The 16249-nt window shown below is 38.3% G+C and overlaps 3 protein-coding genes across 6 annotated transcripts; 1 reads left to right on the forward strand and 2 right to left on the reverse strand.

Annotated features, from left to right (window-relative positions):
• Positions 1–3333: 3333 nt before the first annotated feature.
• On the reverse strand, positions 3334–6023 carry LOC106293779 (L-ascorbate oxidase homolog). The gene is made up of 3 exons (XM_013729426.1): positions 5660–6023; positions 3996–5102; positions 3334–3819 (listed from the first exon to the last, which is right to left on the reverse strand). The coding sequence occupies exons 1-3, from the start codon at positions 5908–5910 to the stop codon at positions 3519–3521; spliced, it is 1659 nt and encodes a 552-aa protein (XP_013584880.1). The 5' UTR covers positions 5911–6023; the 3' UTR covers positions 3334–3518.
• A 2316-nt stretch (positions 6024–8339) lies between these two features.
• On the forward strand, positions 8340–10649 carry LOC106295159 (L-ascorbate oxidase homolog). The gene is made up of 3 exons (XM_013730984.1): positions 8340–8653; positions 8887–9996; positions 10084–10649. The coding sequence occupies exons 1-3, from the start codon at positions 8403–8405 to the stop codon at positions 10388–10390; spliced, it is 1668 nt and encodes a 555-aa protein (XP_013586438.1). The 5' UTR covers positions 8340–8402; the 3' UTR covers positions 10391–10649.
• LOC106295158 (receptor-like protein kinase BRI1-like 3) lies at positions 10574–14856 on the reverse strand. 4 transcript variants are annotated; one of them, XM_013730981.1, is made up of 3 exons: positions 14585–14850; positions 14192–14450; positions 10574–14105 (listed from the first exon to the last, which is right to left on the reverse strand). In XM_013730981.1, the coding sequence occupies exon 3, from the start codon at positions 13970–13972 to the stop codon at positions 10703–10705; it is 3270 nt and encodes a 1089-aa protein (XP_013586435.1). In that variant the 5' UTR covers positions 13973–14105; positions 14192–14450; positions 14585–14850; the 3' UTR covers positions 10574–10702. The 4 variants fall into 4 exon arrangements, with proteins under 4 accessions (XP_013586435.1, XP_013586434.1, XP_013586433.1 ...); XM_013730980.1 differs by having other exon boundaries at positions 14192–14480; XM_013730979.1 differs by having other exon boundaries at positions 14192–14856.
• Between the last annotated feature and the right edge of the window lie 1393 nt (positions 14857–16249).

The raw sequence follows: 16249 nt of genomic DNA on the forward strand, positions 1-16249 counted from the left end.
AACATCAAAAATTCTATTAAACATGTATTTCAAAACGAAAAAAGAGTATTATAGATTCTATGATAGTTTAATAAATATTCAAAGTATCAAAATATTTTAAAAATATCAAGATTTTAAAAATTACAAAATGGAATGGGACCTCCTTAATCTTGTCAACCGAAAGGAAATTAAACACTTCAAAAGAACAAAGCCATTTTATCCAAAAGGAACAAAAATATTGCTACTACACTGGCAATATAATTTTTGTTGTGTGTATGTGTATGTATGTAGTATCATTATGTATACATATATATTGATATGACTATGTGGACCCATATCTCTTAGCGGCATCTGTTAAAGCTGTAATGCTTTTGCAGCTTAAGAAAATTATTATCATGAGGATGGAGCAGCATGGAGGAGCCTTATCTCTTTAACTATTGTTTTTATCGAATCTCTTTATTTCTCCATTCTATCTTATTCAAGTTTTATTTATTTCGTTTTAATTTTTAGGGTTTTGCATATCTACCTTCTCGGGGGCATAAATGAAAAGAATGATAGATCTCAAATCTTCTCTCTTTTCAATTTAGTTATTTTATTAGCTCTCATCTCTCTTCACCATCTTCTATATAAATCGAGAGCGGGTGAGTCTTCTAGTATTCATAATCGACCCAAACAAAACACAATATACATACCGCCTCTTCCATCTCTATATATAGTTACAATCGAGAAGAATAGTATCAGAAATATACATATACATGTTTTTAGCTTATGTGGTTTTCATATATACATGTGTGTGTGTATATAGAGGAAGGCGTATGTGACCAAAGTAGTGTGCAGCCAAGGATGACTTGCCGATTTAAAATATCTGATAAGTATTTTATTTCGTATTTTAAAGAAAAAAAATCATGATCGGCAAGTCGTCCTTGGCTATACGTTTCTTTGTGTCGCGCATAGATGAGTGTGGTAAGATCACAAGAACGCAAGCTAGCTGAGGAACATATTAAGCCGAATAACGAGAGGTAAGTACGGTTCACAGCTATTTTCTCCTTGAAATATATATAGTTGTGAATTATTACAAAATTAAAATATTGTAGAAGAGGGTAGTAAATGGTTCGTTCTTGTATATTATAGATTTATACCAGGTCCAGAACAAAACCCATATGGTGAAGTCTAAAGTGATCTTTGTTATACGTGGAAGAACCATATATTTCTAACCAAAACCGAAGGTGAACAGCTCAGTTCTATTATTTCTGACTCATTGGCGGCGACCACGGTTTTGCATTCTTGTGAAATAGATGAAGGATGGTTAAAGGATATTATTATACACTTTACAGATATGCCTGCGTATTTATCTGTTCGACACGTATTTCCCAGGCTATTATGTTATGACAAATTTCTCTTGAAACTATGCTTAGTTAAACATGTGTCATATGCAGGAATTAACAAATTTTACCCACACTAGAGCATTATAATTATTAATCGATTTAGTAAATGTATCATGATACAGTAAAACCTCTATAAATTAATAATGTTGAGACTTTGAAATTTTATTAATTTATGGAGATATTAATTTACAAATTTTTTTTTTTAGAATTTTTTTCTATTTTTATTTATAAAATAAGAAAATATTTGATTTTACCGTATATACATTATTTAAATTTTAGAAATTTGACTTTCATATTGTTTTATTATCTTATTTGGTGTATATTTTTATGTTTCATAAAATTATTATGTGGTTTTCAATATAATTTTACTAAATATTATTAAAATCTATTGAAATGTTAAAAAAACAGAGGTATTTCATTGTGAATATAAAACTAACAATATAATGTTTAGTTTGTGCTTATATAAGATATGTATATAGATAGATTATTAATTTTTGATTTTAATGGGACTATATATTTATATAAGAATTTTAAAAATATTATTATCTTATTATTTTATCGATTTGTGTCATATTTTACACCGATCCAAGTTGTGACCGACGAAATTTATTAATTTATAGAAATTATTAATTTATCGAGTATTAATTTATAGAGATTCTACTGTATATAGTAGATGCCAAGAAAATTTATTTTAGAATCTATTAAATCCACTACTATATATGAACGTTTATTTTGGTCGGTATATCTTGCATTTTTATAGATGGAGGGGTAGATATGTAAAAAAACTGATATTTTGATGTTTTTGTTTTAGAAAACATATCTGTTATATATATATAAATCTTTTTTTGTTGGACCCTCATTACTGATATCTAATTTCTGAACAAAAAAAAATTAAATAAATATACTAGTATAAAAATGTTTGGATACAGTGGCAGTGATTGGTTGGATTGTAACTGTAGAAAATTTGCTTTAGAATTTATTCTGTATAATTTTTTGATTTAGATTTAAGAGATATAGTTTTAAAATTTCCTACAGCTAAAAAGATGGGGCTTTAGAAAATAAGATTTTTACAACCATTTTTTGTGTGTTTTTGCTGTAGCTTTAGTTTTTTGGTTGTACCTTTAAAAACCAAGATAAAACATGATTGGGTAGTATTTAAAGCTGTAGATGAAAATTAAAAGTAAAGTCATTTCCTACAGCTCAACAAATCACCTCCAATATTCTCTTAATAATTTTCATTTGAAAATTATTGAAATAGTATCTCAAATTTTGAAATACCTCCATATTTTTAATATTAATAGTAAAATATTTTTTGAAAACCTTAGCCTAGAATTAGGGATATAAACAATTTTACAACTTTTTTTTTGGAGGGGGGGGGGGGGGGGGGTTTCAATTAATTATCTTAAAGTAGAATGCAGGCCCGTCCCGGCTCTCGTCGTTCCGATAACCGGCGGGGCATAGTATTAAAATTTAGTTATAGAAAAGAAAAAACAAGTTTGAAAAACATGCAAAATTTCTCAGTCTACTTGGTCTGACGTTGACGCACCGGTTCTGCTCTCCAGTGACGATGAGAGTTACTGTGTCAAGCTTGCTTGCGATAGAATTAAACCTTTTCAGGTGATCTAGGGTTTTGTACTCGATCTAAGGTTTGGCCTTTCTGAGTTATCCGGTTCGTGTTTGATAGGTGTAAGTAAAATTAAAAACTTTGATTACTCTGTTTTCCAACCAAATCAAGCTGTGAAATCTGTTGGGCTTGATTCCGAAATTCTAAACATGGACATAAATTAATATTTCCTTTCAGATTTACTCATCGTTTTGATCAATGAGACTCGAAAAATTAATACAGACGAATAACGAGCAAATGAAGAGTAATAATAACAACTTTTAGCATATTATCTTTGTGCCTAAACTAAAAATTTTAAGACTATGCAACTAAACAGCAGTCTCTTGTGTTAGAATGGGGATTATATTAACTGAGCTAATATTGTTTACTATTAGTGATTTGAACAACGATTGGATTTGTAATATAGTAGTAATGTTTAGTGAAATTAGGAAAGGGTTATTTTAGTCACGTAGTACACTCACTAGTGGAAAGTACAATTTTACATATCAATTAGAAATACAAAAAAAAAACACTTAGTGAAGGTGATGAGTTTAAATAGTGTAGGGTGTAGGTAATGGCAAGCCCTTGACGATACCGCAGAGGTTGGTGTTGAGTGGGATGTTGTATTCGTCTCTTAGTGATTTCTCAGGGGAAAGATCACTGACGTACATTTGCTGTCCCAAGTATCTTCTCTCCCAGTTCTCTGATCTGATGTTCCACATACCGGCGTTGTCGAATGTCAAGAGGATCGCGGACCAGGACTTGGGGAACACTTGCACGGTGTGTCTGCTGACTGCATCGAGCAAGTTGTAGTTGTTTCTCTTCTCTGGTGTCCATGTTCCTGGCTCAGAACTGTTGAAAACAACGTTTAAGAATTTGTTATGAATCTTAATGCCAGGAGTGAACCACAGCTGGTTCTGGGCACATCCGAATGAAACATTATATTTGATTTAATATTTTTCAAATTGATAAAAAAAATTAATTAAAATTAATCTAAAAATGTTTAATTAAAAGTCATGTGTGCTTACGCGACTGAGAAGAATGAGTAGCCATCCAAATGGAAGGATTGCATGCTCTTCTCATGGTTCTCGAAGACGATTTCGACAAAGGTACGGAAAGTGATGTTCAAAACATTAGGCTCGACCGTTAGTGTTGTGATCTTGGCTGCTGGCTCGTCCTTGATGACGTTGTATTTGAAGACCTTCTCGGACATCTCGAAGTACTCAGCAAGCTTCAAGGGAGTCTCGGTGTCAACGTGTGATACACCGTTGAGTCCAAACCTGACCTTACCGTACACCAAGTTCTTGGTGTTGGCGAGCTTGATGGTACGTGTGATGTTGATCTTTCCGTAATGGTAAGATCCTTGTGGGTTAGGTCTAGCCGCGCTGGCGGTTAAGTTCCACCTGAAGGATCTGAACTGGTTAAGAGACCAAGCCCAGCCCACTGGAGCCTTGGGAAGCTCACTTGATGCCTGAACATTGCTTCCTTCGTAGCTCATCACTCCAACGGTGCTCACTTCCTTCTTGAGGAACCTAGTGGATGCAACCATGTAGTAGTTCTTGGCAGTTTGGTCAGCTGTCACAAGAACAGCGAAGCACTGTCCGACGTGGACGTCAAGTGAGTCGTAGTCGTTCTGGAGAACGTGAGAGCCTTCCATCTCAACAAGCTTCATCTTGTGTCCTTGGATCCTGAAGTTAAGTGTGGATTTGAATCCAACGTTGCAGATCCTGTACTTGTAAGTCTTTCCTGGCTTCATGGTGAAGAGTGGCACGTTTGGTCCTCCGACTTTACCGGATTTTCCGTTGATGAGAACACCGTCGGGGGATCCAAGGGTGCGACCACTGTCGAGGAAGGTCTTGAGAGCGGTGTGGCTCTTGGTGTACCAGTCGTTGATGAGGACGGTGTAGTCATCTTCGGGGTCAGCGTAAGGGACGGGGATGAGGAGACGGCTGTTGACACGGAGGCCACCGAAACCACCGGAGAAACGGTGGAGAGCGGTTGATGGGTAGTAGAAGTAGCTACCGATCTGGTCCTTTGGCTGGAAATGGTAAGTGTAGTTGGTGCCTGCAGGGATTGGGCATGAGGTCCCAGTCACACCATCTTGCCATGAGTTCTTTCTGTGCTGGAGACCACTCCTGCCATGTCACCGAACATAAATATCCAAAGTTATAATAAAAACTAATCATAAATAAATAGTTGTGGTCATATAACCAAACCTAATACAAAGCATATCTTAAATCAAAACTGAACCACAACGTTTATTTTTTCAATTTATTTTGTTTAATTAGCTAGTTAAATAAGTTCAATAAAATAAACTCAAACATGAAATTTTGTACACACATTATACGTATGTGTACCTATGTAAAATAATATAACATTTTTTTTTCAAAAAAAAATCGAACTGAAACTAAACCATATTTTTTCTCAAACCAATTATATTGAACAATAATTTTTTTTTTTTCAATTTGGTTATCAAATTTGTTAATCCTAAAAACGAAACAAAAATAACATAATAATCAAGACCTTTTTAACATGAAACCAAGATAAATTTATTTGAATGAAAAAAAGTTCAGAAAATATGATTTTCTTTTAAAGACAGCATTCTTATGTGAAAACGCCTTTGACGTTTGATAAATCTAAAGAGAAAAATCAAATAAGGTATAAGAAGAAACAAGAAGGGATGGTTACGAACCATGTCAAGAGGAAAGGCTCGTCAAGGTTGTTGAAGACATTGATGACAACATTGTTGTTGGAGGTGGAGTTTAGGTTAGGACCAGGGAACTGTCCGTTGATGAGAATCACCTGTTGAGGGATTCCGAGAGGCGCAACGGTTCCGTAGGTCACATTCCACGTGTAGTAGAAGTAAGGATCACCGGCATTCACCAGCGCCACCGTCGAGACGAGGCACACAAACACCGTCAAAAGCTTACCACCCTGCATCATCTCTTTTCTACTTTTATATTTATTTTTAATTAATAAACTAACCCTTTCCTATAGAAGATTTATTTCTTCTCAAAAGCAAGAAGAAACTATGTTCTCTTGACTTTTGACGAGTCTTTTGGTGATGTCGTGATTAACTATTTATGCTGGTGTGGATACCTTGGTTTGCACGGATTCGTCGCCTAATCTCACGCTTCATCTCTAATTTTTTTTACCTTCCATGTGTAAGTTCTATTTTTGAATTCCTCTCTTTGGTTCTTAGGGTTTCAACGTTTTGAACGAACACACAGCTCGGATCATATCATATTCTAATAATGGAAATATTCTCAAACGGTGTCAAATTAACAACTCACAAAGTGTCATCAAGTGATTTTGTGTATATAACATGTTTCAGCTACGGTTTATTACACACAGGATAAAATATTGTGGTCTTTTGAAAACTACGTGAAGTTGCTACACTTTGTATAATTTAACATTAAGAACTCGCATTTTCATTGTTGATATATTTCAAATTTTGTTGTCTTTTGGTTTATAGGATATTGTGTAAGATATGATATGTTGGTAGACAATATGCATCCAGCTCATATATGCAAAATTTTCGCTAAGTACTGTATATGCTAGTTTATGTTAGGTTATATACCCTCTCTTGAGAATTATTCTCTTTTTTTATAAGTATGTGAATTTCATTAACTTGTAATGTTCTTTTGGTGTATAGGATATTGTGTAAGATATGATATGTTGGTAGACAATATGCATCCAGCTCATATATGCAAAATTTTCGCTAAGTACTGTATATGCTAGTTTATGTTAGGTTATATACCCTCTCTTGAGAATTATTCTCTTTTTTTTATAAGTACGTGAATTTCATTAACTTGTAATGTGGAGACTGATACAAGAAACTTGAATCACAACAATGCTAAAGCAAACCTGGTACGAAAGAATCCCAAAAAGTTAAAAAGTCTCAATGGCACAGAGTTAGATCCTCCTAAGCTCTAAAGAACTAAAGAAAATGCTAAATGAGAAGTTGTTACTAATGGCGGCGATAGGACTTCAAAAGACTTTTAGTACAACATTGCCGGAAGACCTGCAAAAAGAGATGAGTCTAACAAACAATTGAAGGAGACAACCGCAAAGGTTTCCACTCAACAACAAGCGGATCAGGAAGCCGACACCCTGCCCCGGTCCTTGGAGAATGGAAACCACTCCGACCAATTGAAAACCAGAAACAACACAAACAAGAGAGCTGACACCACAAAAATATAGACGGGAGAGATCTTGAGAATGATATATTATCCAAGTCTGGACTTCTTTTAGCCGACAAGAGAAGAGAGAAGATGGACCGTCACATACATACGAGACAAAATCGTGAAACCCAAACGATGGTGACTGGCGACTAAAAGTAAATACAACATACTGTATGGGGATGAAGATTCAGATCAGCGAGAGTTAGTTTTAGTCTTTAAGTTAGTGTAGAAAAAAATTCACTGACTCTTAATGTTTATAACAAGTGTCTCTTATAACAATGTAACATACTCTAAGTTTAAGGAATTCTATGGCATGACATAATAATAGTTTACTAGATTATATGGTCACAATGAGTCACTTCCAGGCTTTGAAGCCTTTACCCATTGTGAGAAAAAATGGTCATAATCAGTGTTCAAAAGAAAACTTAGGCGCTGAGCAAGGGATGACTCGAGATGGCGTAGAACGACTAAGCGGACTCCTAGATTATTAGATAGGCGGCTTAGACATTTAAAAATTAATACAATATACTAAATATATATAATATTTTATATTAAATATCATTATTTATTAATATAAAATTTATATTATTTTATTTTCACAAGATTATATATTATAATATATTAATTATTATAATTTATTAATAATAAACTATATATTATTTATGATTACAGTACTGTAATTGTCTATGATTTAGAAGGTAATTGCTACGGTCTTATAAAACCTAACTTAAGCGCCGCCTAAACGGCCGTTTATACTATTTTCTTGAATATTGTTTGTGATGAGTGTTTAACCAAAAAAACTAATGATGATGATGATGATGATGATGATAATAATAATAATAATAATAATAATTCTGTAAATTTATCATTTTGCATGTGAATTTCATGAAATACATTCAAGTTTATGTCTATAACTTATTCACATGACTAATAGATTTTTCTCTCTCAGAGTATTCTTTTAAAATCCAAAATAGCCAAATTCTCAAAGACATGGAAACCAAAGCCAAAAATTAGAAAAGGAAGAAAAATGTTAAGAGAAACTAAAAACGCTAATAATAGGGAGAGGTTAAACTTCAATATTCCCAAATATGGAAATGAATAGCGAAATGAGAGGAGATGCCAAAGAAAATCAGAAAAAGCAGTCTTAAAAAAACCCTATAAAAACGTCCTCAAGCATTTTCACAACTCGAAATTCAAACCCCAAAACATAACCAAATAAAAATAAAACATTAATACCCCACAAAAACACATATGCGAGGGGTTAAACTATTGGCCGCGTGCCTCTACCTGGCTGCAGCCGCAACGGTGGTGGTCCATGCCGAAGACCCTTACTTCCACCACGTATGGAACGTGACCTATGGAACCGCTTCTCCTCTAGGCGTTCCACAACAAGTCATTCTAATCAACGGCCAATTCCCTGGTCCCAACATCAACTCAACCTCCAACAACAATGTCATCATCAACGTCTTCAACAACCTGGATGAACCCTTCCTCCTCACTTGGTAATACTAATAACCATTCATTCATCTACAAACATATATTTTCTCTAGAAAAAAAAAAAACACTTTAGCCAGGGTCGAATCTAAAATTTAGAAAACATAAATATTTTTAGGTTAATTAAAAAATTTCGATAATTTAGAATTGTTTCATCCGGCTATACCAAGAACCGGAGCAAAGACTTTGATCATTTACATTATTAATAAGTGTACTTTTATAATATATTTTTGCATTTTAGGAATGGAATCCAGCACAGGAAGAACTGTTGGCAAGATGGGACTCCAGGGACTATGTGTCCGATCATGCCCGGCACCAACTACACTTACCATTTCCAACCTAAAGATCAGATAGGAAGCTACTTCTACTATCCCACCACAGGGATGCACCGTGCCGCTGGTGGATATGGTGGACTCCGAGTGAACAGCCGTCTCCTCATCCCGGTCCCTTACGCTGATCCCGAAGATGACTACACCGTCCTCATAGGTGACTGGTACACTAAGAGCCACACCCAGTTGAAGAAGTTCCTTGACGGTGGTCGTACTATTGGTCGTCCAGACGGTATTGTCATCAACGGAAAGTCCGGAAAAGGTGATGGATCAGACGCACCGCTCTTCACCTTGAAGCCTGGAAAGACTTACAGGGTTAGGATCTGTAACGTGGGTCTCAAGACATCTATCAACTTTAGGATTCAGAATCACAAGATGAAGCTCGTTGAAATGGAAGGATCGCACGTTCTTCAAAACGATTACGACTCTCTTGACGTTCACGTTGGCCAGTGCTTTGGCACCATAGTTACCGCGAATCAAGAACCTAAAGATTACTACATGGTAGCATCCTCTAGGTTCTTGAAGACGGTTATTACGACGACCGGACTTCTCCGCTACGAAGGAGGCAAAGGACCGGCCTCTTCACAGCTCCCGGCTGGTCCGGTCGGATGGGCCTGGTCGTTGAACCAGTTCCGATCCTTCAGGTGGAACTTGACCGCTAGTGCAGCTAGGCCTAACCCTCAGGGATCTTACCATTATGGAAAGATCAACATCACACGCACAATCAAGCTCGTGAACACTCAGGGCAAGGTCGATGGTAAGCTTAGGTTCGCATTGAATGGAGTCTCCCACACAGACCCTGAAACTCCTTTGAAGCTTGCCGAGTACTTTGGTATTTCCGACAAGGTGTTTAAGTATGATACCATCACCGATGACCCAACCCCGGAACAGATCAAGAACATCAAGATCGAGCCAAACGTTCTTAACATCACTCACCGCAACTTCATCGAGGTGGTGTTTGAGAACCACGAGAAGAGTGTTCAGTCTTGGCACTTGGACGGTTATTCTTTCTTCTCCGTTGCGTAAGTAAAACAAACACACACTTTGTTTCTTGCAGCACAAGTAACTCTTCATTTAAACCTAATTTTGACTTTTACTATCTTTTAAAGTGTTGAGCCGGGGACTTGGACCCCAGAGAAGAGGAAGAACTACAACCTCTTGGATGCAGTGAGCAGACACACAGTTCAAGTCTACCCAAAGTGTTGGGCAGCAATCTTGCTCACGTTTGATAACTGCGGAATGTGGAACGTTCGTTCAGAGAACACAGAGAGACGTTACTTAGGACAGCAGCTTTACGCTAGTGTCTTGTCTCCAGAGAAATCACTTAGAGATGAATACAACATGCCTGAGACAAGCCTCCAATGTGGTCTCGTCAAAAACACACCTAAACCTGTTAACCCTTACGCTGGTGCCTAAGTTAACTTTTAGATACAACTAAAGAGTTTTGATTCTTCTGTTGATCTGAAAATTAATTCCTAAAATTATATGGTTTACTCGTATATACATGGAATTGAAATGTATGTACCTTAAGTAATTTTTCTTTCTTTCAAGACTAATTTGTTTTTTGTTCTTCACTTTTTTGTAACAATTATGTAATGTATTATGTATCCATAATCTTCGATGAAATAAGCAAAAGAGATCTTATTTCTCCCAAAAAAAAACATTTACAATAAAAGTATTTCTCTATAGCCTAGAACCGTGTAACCCCTTCTTAGTCTGAGCCTTTTTCTAAGGCTCTTTATCCCGTGGTTCTTCCACCAAAGGAGTTTCCTTGAGAGAGAAGTCATCGAGACTATCATCATTCTCTGTATCGACCTGAACAAACTCTTTGAACATCGCCATTACTTGAATCATAGTTGGTCTTTTGAACGGTCGATCGTCCAGACACTGAGACGCAATTTTCAAGTAATGAAACAGCTCAACGTCGCCAGATTTCTCAGTTATCAGGTCCGAATCAAGAATCTCATCTCCTCTATTCTCCTTATAAAGCTGCTTAGCCCATCCCACGAGATTGTTGTCCTCACCAAACTCCTCAGGATCGATCGGTTTCTTGCCCGAGAGAAGCTCCAGAAGTATAACCCCGTAGCTATACACATCTCCTTTGGTCGTGCACCTGAAACTCTGGTAATACTCTGGCGGAACGTAACCGGGAGTTCCCGCGAGCGTGCTCACGCTCAAATGCGTGTCCAGAGCGCTCACCAGCCTTGCCATACCGAAGTCCGAAACACGTGCCGTGAAATCTTGGTCTAGTAGAACGTTGCTCGACTTCATGTCTCTGTGGATAATGTGAGGGATGCAGCTGTGGTGCAGGAACGCTAGCCCACGTGCAGCTCCCGTTGCAATCTTCTTCCTAGTGGTCCAATCGAGGAAGACTCCACCTCTCTTGGTCTTCTCGTGAAGAACGGTCTCTAAGCTTCCGTGTTTCATGTACTCATAGACAAGAAGCCTCTCTTCCCCTATCTTGCAGTAACCTAACAGAGGAACAAGGTTTCTATGTTTGATTTTCCCAATGGTCTCCATCTCAGCCGTGAACTCTCTATCCCCTTGTCCCGTGACTTGGATCAGCTTCTTTATCGCTACTACAGCCCCGTCACCGAGTTTCGCCTTGTAAACATCTCCAAACCCGCCTGATCCGATCATACTATCAGCACTAAACCCGTTGGTTGCTTCCAAAAGGTGCGCGAAAGTGAGTTTCCGCAGCGGCTTCTCGAACGTCGCGACGTTGATGCTCAACGGCTCATGGACGCTAGAGAGCTTCCAGCTGCTGCTACCGGAGGTAGGGAGACTCTCGATGTACTTCTCTCTCTTCTTTTCTTTCTTCTGAACTTTCCTGACTCTGTAAAGCGCTATAGTAAGCATTAACATACACATGAAGGAAAACACAAGACCGGTGATCATCCCAGTGGCGACGCTCTGCTTCTTATGGTGAGCGATGGAGCTCGTGGGGCGGTGGCGGGAACCAGAGCTGCAAGGCGGGAGGGGAAGACCGCAGAGGCCTGAGTTGTTTGCGTATCTTTTGAGAGGGAAAGTTGTGAGCTGCCCTCCGAATGGGATTGGTCCGGTTAGATTGTTGTTAGAGACGTCTAAGTCGCTGAGGAAAGAGAGACCTCCGAGTGATCCAGGTAAGAAGCCTTGGAGGTTGTTGTGAGACAGATCAAGAACACCAATTGCTTTTAATCCACCGAAGCTATCCGGTATGGCTCCGAATAACAGGTTATGTCCCACATTCAAAACCTGAAGGTAAACCATGTTACCGTAACTCACAGGAATAGAACCTGAAATCGCGTTATACGAAAGGTCCAGGTAGATCATGCTCCCGTTTCCGTCGAATGTGTACATAGCCAAGCCTGTGTATATCCGTGTCTCTGGACAAGAATGAACCATTGGGAAATGCTCTAACCGCTCTGGTCGAATGCCTTCAAACTCGACCAAACCACCTGCGCCTCTGCAGTCCGTACCGCCTTCGTTCCTAACAAACGCAAACTGTTTACCAGAGACGCTTCCGGGCATCACCTTCCCGGCTTGGCTCGCGAGTTCAGCTGGGAGGTTTCCGGTTAGATTGTTGCTGTTCATATCAAGCCAGATAAGACTCTTGCAGTTCCCAAGCTCGGAAGGGACGTTACCGGTTAAAGAATTGCCCCCAAGCTGGAGAATCGCCAGCTTCTCAAGCTTTCCCATCCCTACCGGGATCTTCCCGGTAAGGCGGTTGCCAGAAAGAGAGATCCAGATCATATTGGTGCATTTAGAGATTGATTCCGGTATAGAACCGGTTAAGAGATTGTTGTTCAAGATCAGAGTCTCCAAGTTTCCTCCGTCAACACAAATGTCGTCAGGGATCTCACCGGTGAGATTGTTCGCCCACATAACTAAATCTGATAGCTTCGGCATTGTCCATATCTCCTTTGGAATCGGCCCCCCGAGAGCATTGAAACTGAGATCTATCGTCTTCAAGCTCTTGCAGCTACTTAGCTCTACAGGAACAGTCCCTGATAAGTAGTTGTTGGCGATAAGTAACTTCTCAAGAACCGGAGTGCACAAGCCATACGGTACTTCTCCAGTGAACTCGTTTGAGCTAAGATCAAGAACTCGCAGATCACTACAGTTGGCTAGCGAAAGCGGAACGAGGCCTGAAATGTTGTTGTAAGGCAAGTAAAGAGAAATGATCCTAGGGAGTTTACTCACTACGGTGGTTAAAAACTCGCCGGAGAGCTTGTTGTTTCCAAGGTTCAGGCTTTGCAATACGCCACACGAGACGAAAGACTCCGGGAGCTGGCCGGTGAGACCGTTACCGGAGAGATCAAGAACCTCTAGAGTTGGACAGAGAACAGAAAGCTCCGGCGGAATCTCGCCGGAGAATCGGTTGTGCGATAGAGAGAGCTGTTTCAGGCTCTGGAAACTCCCCCATTCGCCGGGGATTTTCCCGGCGAGGCTGTTCCGAGAGAGGTTCAGCGTCTCGAGGAGCTTACAGTTCGAGAGAGTCACCGGAAAGTTCTCCCCGGAGATGTTGTTGTGCGATAGACTGAAGAAGGTGAGGTTACTACAGAGGCCGAAGCTGAGACGGGAGAAGTCGCCGGAGAAGTTGTTCTGAGATAGATCGAGGTGTTGCAGAGCCGCCGGGAAATCGATCTCCGGGATCTCCTCGGAAAAGGAGTTATTCGAGAGGTAGAGGCTCCGGAGATTCGGTAACGCCGTGAGGTTACTGAGATTTAGGGTTCCGGTGAGCCCGGCGTTTCGTAGATCTAGGCCGATGACTCGGCCTTCGTTGGAGCAGGAGACGCCTCGCCACGAACATGGGTCACGGCCCGGCCCACCGGGCCCGTGTTTCCAGTTATCCAGAAAGTTGTGAGGATCCGACTTGACGGAGGATTGCTTAAACGCCGTTAATAGAGCAGCTTCGCTCTGGTCGTCGGTTAGTAGACGTCTGTGACGAGCGTCCACCGTTAGAAACAAGACGAGCATACAGAGGATCACGAACAGGAACAGCCATTGTTGCTTCATGTTGTTATCAGCTCACCGAGTGTTCGATTGAATTCCCACAAGAATCAAGCTCAAGGATCTTCTTTTCATCTACTTAGGAATTGTTATTGGACATGGCGAGAAGACCCTATCCTCCATAACAGAGCTTGCAACACTGAAATCGAAAAGTGAAATTAAGATTAATTCTCCGAAAAAAGTAAAGAAAAATAAAACCACTTCGAGGAAGAAGAAGATACATACATGGTATATGTGTGAAGAAACGAAAAAGCGGAATCAAAGGCTGACAGATACGGAAAAAGAGAGAGTGGAAGTACAGAGGAGACAGAGAGAGAGAGTTCTTGTAGTGAAGAAGACAAGGGAGATGGTCTTCGACAGTTTTGTCTCTCCAACAAGTACGATGTTGCAGAGATGGTCGGACCCGGAAAAAAGAGAGAGAGAGAGAGTTGAATTCAACCCAAAATAAAAAGATAAAGCTGGTTTAAGATTCTACAGCTTTTACCTACAAAAGGCAGCGTGTTTAGTACGACCACTACACAGAAGAAAATAAAAGAAAAAACGAATTTTACAGGAAATAAAAACAAGAAAGATAAAGGAGAGTGCTTTTTAATTTGTTTGACAAAGTGAGAAGCTTACGAGATTTTCTTGTTTCTTCGTCGCATCTAAGAGGAAGATGAAGAGGAGATTTAAGTGTTGTCACTTTTTCCTCCTCTTTGCTGGAAAACTGCAAAAGAGAGGAAAAATGGGGAGAAAAGGTAGAGAAGACAAAACTACATGAAAAGAGGATTCATAATCATATCACTATATTAAAGACTAATTCTTATTAATTATTTATCCAACCTAATCTTGAAAATATCTTACAATAGATTATCAAACCCAACACCAGATCGATGTTTCGTAATTTGATTTTAGAGAAACAGATTTTACAGGTTAGGAAGAATATTTATAAAATCTAACAAAAAAACTATGTATTGTGGTGACTAGATTTGTTGCTTTTAGTTTTAGTCGTTCTTAATTTTGTTAATGTCAATGATATCCCCAAACTCATTGAAATTTGTGTAACATGTTATTGCATGGCCAAGCAGATGATAAACTAGTTTCAGCAAAAATAAAATTTTAATGAATAATAAAAACAAATTTCTTACCACCAAACTTTCACTATTAATTTGTTAGATCCAATCCAATCATGTATATAGCCGTCTAGAATATAATTTTTTTTATTTATTTTCAAGTTACTATATGATTTTTAGTGTTTTAAACTTATATAAATTATGTTGCCTAATGATGATGTTTTATGAGTCTTAAATCTTCTCTACTTGTTTATGCATAAGTTACAACGCGTATACATCTCTTTTCAAGCCTTTCTATTCATCTCACCCTTTAGATTCGACTCGTTTCATGTTTGACGTACCAAATAAAACCTAATCATCTTCAGGTTAGATCATAGATGAATTACTCCTCACGACGGCCTTCCGGTTTCCAGAGACAAACATACGCACGTATTAATATTGTTAGAAACAATAATTCTAGTTGTTAAACAAAAAAAAGAAACAATAATTCCCACCACCGTTCTCGTATTTGCAAACTAATTCCCCACCACCGTTCTCGTATTTTTCTTCGCGTGTATGTAACTTTCTAACACTACTACGCGCACGAAGCACTAGCTTCGTGAAATGAAAACAAATATAGTTCTTGTCTGTGACCCAATTAATATAGTCTGTATTTGTGGATTTTATATTGCGATTTATGGATTTATCCGTAACATTTAACACAACTTTCAAAAAAATTTCTTTCTTGAAAACTACTTGAAGGTGATTGGTTTGCAAATAAACGACGAATTTAAAATCTACCACGTAGGAATTTTTTTAACCCAGTTTTGCTTTATATCTCTCTGACTCTCGATAAATTTAATATATTGAATAAATGCATGAAATCTTAAGTGAGTGATTCCAACGATTATCATCGTTGTTTCATAAAATGTTGAGCAATTATGATTGCAAACACACGTGACAGGAACTTCTTTCTGGTAGGAACGAGATTAAGTTAGAATAATCAATGACCGGACCTGTTGTTACTTAAAATTATCCCTTCAAATTTTAATACCTCAACAAATTCGGGTTTTAATAATTACGTACCTACTATTCGTGCGTGTAAATCCTTTATTTAAGCTGAAAGATTAATGTATTAATGTCCTCTAATTTAAGGACTAAAATAAAAATAAAAATGGGATGTCGCTAATGTGTTTATACAATTGCAGTCGTGCACGTGCATTTAATGAACTTAAATTTAGATCATAAACCC

The sequence above is a fragment of the Brassica oleracea genome, chromosome C5 (assembly GCF_000695525.1).
Source record: "Brassica oleracea var. oleracea cultivar TO1000 chromosome C5, BOL, whole genome shotgun sequence".
NCBI lineage: Eukaryota > Viridiplantae > Streptophyta > Magnoliopsida > Brassicales > Brassicaceae > Brassica > Brassica oleracea.

Bases quoted from the DNA above. Each gene is read 5' to 3' on its own strand.
- LOC106295158 (XM_013730979.1), bottom strand. From the start codon at position 13,972: ATGAAGCAACAATGGCTGTTCCTGTTCGTGATCCTCTGTATGCTCGTC.
- LOC106293779 (XM_013729426.1), bottom strand. From the start codon at position 5,910: ATGATGCAGGGTGGTAAGCTTTTGACGGTGTTTGTGTGCCTCGTCTCG. The intron at 5,103-5,659 runs GTTCGTAACCAT...GTGACATGGCAG, and splicing joins GAGCCTTTCCTCTTGACATG to GAGTGGTCTCCAGCACAGAA. The intron at 3,820-3,995 runs GTAAGCACACAT...TGTTTTCAACAG, and splicing joins TACTCATTCTTCTCAGTCGC to TTCTGAGCCAGGAACATGGA.
- LOC106295159 (XM_013730984.1), top strand. From the start codon at position 8,403: ATGCGAGGGGTTAAACTATTGGCCGCGTGCCTCTACCTGGCTGCAGCC. The intron at 8,654-8,886 runs GTAATACTAATA...TTTGCATTTTAG, and splicing joins GAACCCTTCCTCCTCACTTG to GAATGGAATCCAGCACAGGA. The intron at 9,997-10,083 runs GTAAGTAAAACA...TATCTTTTAAAG, and splicing joins TATTCTTTCTTCTCCGTTGC to TGTTGAGCCGGGGACTTGGA.